The sequence below is a fragment of the Pinus tabuliformis genome, chromosome 7, assembly GCF_031772625.1.
Source record: "Pinus tabuliformis cultivar Carrire ecotype Pingquan chromosome 7, CPIR1, whole genome shotgun sequence".
NCBI classification, from domain to species: Eukaryota; Viridiplantae; Streptophyta; class Pinopsida; order Pinales; family Pinaceae; genus Pinus; species Pinus tabuliformis.
In genome coordinates, this window is record NC_142293.1 from 166880645 (window position 1) to 166884763 (window position 4119).

Below are 4119 nucleotides of genomic sequence, written 5' to 3' on the forward strand. Positions count from 1 at the left end.
TGGAGGGCAGAGAGGCAATAGTGAATCCCAAAATTCGTCCAATAGATCTTTGTGTAGGCACAGGGGTATTGAAGAAAAAGATTTGGGATTTAACTCGATTTATGAGGGCTCCTGAAGCATCAGAAAAGGTTGACAGGATAGATTTGAGGATACGAGCTTCTTGCACTGAGGGATGGCCAAAAAGCATATTATCATCTACAAATTGCTGATGGGAGTAGGCGGGGGAATGATTGAAAGAAAGGCCTCGTAATTGCTGGGCAAGCCTGGCCGAGGTGATATTTCTGCCTAATCCCTCTGCCATAATTACAAAGAGGAAGGGAGATAAGGGGTCGCCTTGTCTTATACCTCTGGAGGGACGGTAAGTTGCTGAGGGAATACCATTAATTAAGACAGAGAAAAAAACTGAAGATAGAAGGTTGAAGATCCATCTGACCCATGAGTGTGCAAAACCAAAAGCTAAAAGGATTTTTTGAATATAAGCCCAACTAAGACTGTCAAAAGCTTTGGATAAGTCTAGCTTGAGCAACATACCTGGTTTCTTGGTTTGCTTTAAGGAGTGAATTATCTCATGCGTTAGAATAATCCCGTCCGTTATTTGACGCCCTTCGACATAACCCGATTGCTCGGGCGATATAATCAGAGGGAGCAGCGGCTTTAGTCTTGTTGCTATTACTTTAGAAGTAATTTTGTAGATGATATTACACAACGCAATTGGTCTATATTTGTCTGGAGTGTTGGAGTCTTCCCCTTTTGGAATTAAGGCTATGAAGGTAGCATTTAATCCAGGATACATCCATCTGAGTGCTCTAGATTCCTCTACTACCTGCCAGACTTCATCCTTTATCAAGTCCCAGAACTTATGAAAAAAATTTGACGTAAAACCATCTGGTCCCGGCGCCTTGCCTTCCTTCAGATTCCGCACAGCTTCTTCAACTTCTTCTAAGTTAATGGGCTTGAGGAGAAGACTGTTATGTTCCTCTGTTATTATCCTTGGTATGTTCTTAATTAGCTTGTTGATGGCCGGCATTCTATTAAAATCGGGCTCCTGATGCGCCTTCTTGAAGTAACTCAGGAATTCCTCTTCAATGCCTTCATGAGTTTCAATTTTATCCCCCTGTTCATTTTTAATGTGAGAAATGTAATTTACCATTCTACGCTGCACCGTTGTTTTATGAAAAAATTTAGTGTTCTTTTCTCCATTTTTTAGCCATCTGATCCTTGATTTCTGTCTCCATAATATTTCCTCCTGTTTAGCCCTTTCTATGATTCTAGATTCTAAGACTTGCTCCTGCTTGGTTAATTCCTCCGTGCGCCCTTCAGTGATGATGGTTTGCTGGATTTTCTTCATTTCTGTGTTGAGGGAGGCTTGTGCTGTGAAGATGTTGCCAAATGTATTGTGATTCCATCTTTTGATTACCCCTTTAAGATGCTTAAGCTTTTGCTGAAACCTGGCCATTCTGGTGCCTTCAGAGGGATTGAAGTGGAGCCAAGTGGATCTTACTAGCCTCTCAAAGTCCGGGTGAGTTAACTAGAATTCTTCAAAACGAAAGGGACGTTTGAGATTGTTACCTGGCCTATTCCATTGCAGTTCGATAGGCCAATGATCTGAACCTGAGAAAGGAAGTATGGATGCCGTAAATTCCCCTCCTAAGTGAACTGCATTATCTGAGATGAGGAACCTGTCAAGACGCGACGCAATCTGCTGCTCTCCCTCTCTTTTATTACTCCATGTGAAGAGACCATTGCCTGTAGGGACATCCACCAGCCAGTTATTTTGAATAAAAGTTTTTAGTAGATTGCCATCATTATTTGTTCTGCTTCTGCCTCCACGTTTTTCTTCTATGCTCGCTGTCATGTTGTAGTCACCTCCCGAAATCCAAAGTGGATGAGGCCTGTCTGAGCTGAGATCTGATAGTGTATTCAGGATCTGAGCTTTTTGAGCTATGTCCTGAGGAAAATATACATTTGTTATTAGCCCATGGATATTAGAACCTAAGAGATGAAAGGTTGCCTGAATGAAGCTTTTGTTAGCTTGAATATTATTTAACTGTATGACTCGCGCATCCCAGAGGATTGCAAGTCCTCCCGAAGCTCCCTGAGCATCAACAGCTACTACATGCCCCCCTGGCCATGCTTTCACTGCTATTTTTTCCAAAAAAATTGAACTACATTTCGTTTCCTGTAAGAAAAGAATGCTTGGTTTTTCTTGCATCAGCATATTTTTTAATAATCTACCTTTCCTAGGGCTATTGAGCCCTCTGATATTCCATGATATTAACTTCATTGAGAAATTTGGGGGTGTGGATTGAAATACTTGGTCAGTTTGGCATACCTCCCTGACTCCACTAAAATCTCTCTGATCTTGATAGTTCTTTCCAAAGTGGATTTCCTACCTCTTTTCTTATTGTCCTTGGTGATAATTTTTCCATCCCATGGACTTCCTATTTGGACTCCTAGCGAATATTTCTTCTGTGCTCTGTTCAGAACTTCTACTAGGTTATCCACTTGCTTTTCTGGTATCTTTTCAAAGTTCCCTGTCTTGCATGCATGTTCCAAACCTAGAATGTCCAGCTCCCCTATATCTAAGGGTTCCGGATCTTCTTCCATATTTTGAGGTGCTTGCGAGGTATCCTCTCGCTCCTGTGAAGATTTCTCATGTGGCTGCGAATATTCAACTTCCATTCCTTGAGAATGCCATGGCAGGGTTTTTGCTGGAGAGATCAAGTTGACTTGCTTTTGGATTTTCTTCCCTTCTTGCCCCGATGTCTCGCCTGGTTGTTCTTGATGGACCTCTTTGTCTTTCGCCTTTTCCTTCTCCTGTTCTTGCTCGTCGTCCTTGTCCAGTGCTTCGAAACTATTGCTTGTTGTGGGCTTTGCCTTATTGACTGGATTTACTTTGGTGTTGCCTGTTGCTTTCTTGTTTCCTCTCCTTCGATTTGTTACCTTGGTGAATCCATCTGTAGTTTGATTGTCAGAACTATCTTGGGGAGAGGGTATCTTATTTTGAGGACAGTCTCTGTAGAGATGCCCTATTTCATGGCATTTCCTGCATCTAAAGGGCACATGTTCATAATCTATAACTTGAGTCCATTCAGAGTCTTCATGAAAGAAACTTACCGTGTCTGGCAACGGTTGCTTGAGATCCATATAGACACAGATCCGAGCATAGGATGTGTATCTGCATAGCTTTGTTTCTTCTGCGATCTTTACAAACTCGCCAATAGCATTCCCGATTTCTTGTAGAGACTTTTCTTCCCAGTATTCCCACGGTAGTGAATAAAGCCTTATCCACACTGGCGCATAGCTCAGATCCTCCTTGTCTGGGTTGAATCTTTCGACCCAGCCTTTCAGGTATAATCCAGCTGAATTAAAGAAATAAGGACCCCCATCCAGAATCCTATTGCGGTCTTCCAGGCAGTTAAAAACTGCAGTGAAGAAACCCTTGGCTCCTAGATGCAACGAGATGTGCCCCTTAGGATGCCATTTGGTGTTGATCCAGCTTCTCAGCGCTCTCTCCGTCGGCCATATTCCTATGAATTTACCGATTAGCGCATGATCTCTCATGTACTGTATCCTGGCATTGATGCGTTCACTTGGGAAGTCCACCCTTGGTTTATGGACCGCTACAGGCTTGCAGGTTGAAGAACTTGCCTTACTCCTTTCATCTGCGTCAATGTCCTTTCCTTTCTTCTGTCTGTTGTCGATGGCGTTGCCGCTGATGTCCTGTTCCTTCTCTTTGTCGGCCGTAGGCCGTGCTCGGTTGTCCGGATCGGGGGGAGGCTCCTGGCCCTCCCCCTGAGGGGTTTGCATTTTCCTGTTCCTTATGGGCGCTTCTTCTTGCTCGTTGGCTCAGCAGACTCTGCCTGCTGTACCCAGATTGACAGTCCTGCCGATTTCAGGTTTCACAGAAACCCTAGTGCAGGTTGCAGCATCTGTTCCGTTCACTCCAGTCCAGCCAAAAGGGTCACGAAGATTATTTTATTAGCCCCCATATGTTTAAACATTTATAAAATTAATTGATTAATAGAAATAAATTATTATCAAATTGAGTTATTAAATTGAGTTAATTATTGTTTATTTTTAATTATTTATATGAATTATTTACTTTGAAATATATTT

The 4119-nt window shown here is 42.6% G+C and overlaps 1 protein-coding gene across 1 annotated transcript; it reads right to left on the reverse strand.

Moving 5' to 3' along the window:
- Positions 1-1528: 1528 nt before the first annotated feature.
- LOC149246354 (uncharacterized) lies at positions 1529-3810 on the reverse strand. Its single transcript, XM_089440872.1, has 2 exons — positions 2394-3810; positions 1529-2139 (listed from the first exon to the last, which is right to left on the reverse strand). The coding sequence occupies exons 1-2, from the start codon at positions 3808-3810 to the stop codon at positions 1529-1531; spliced, it is 2028 nt and encodes a 675-aa protein (XP_089296998.1).
- Positions 3811-4119: the final 309 nt, after the last annotated feature.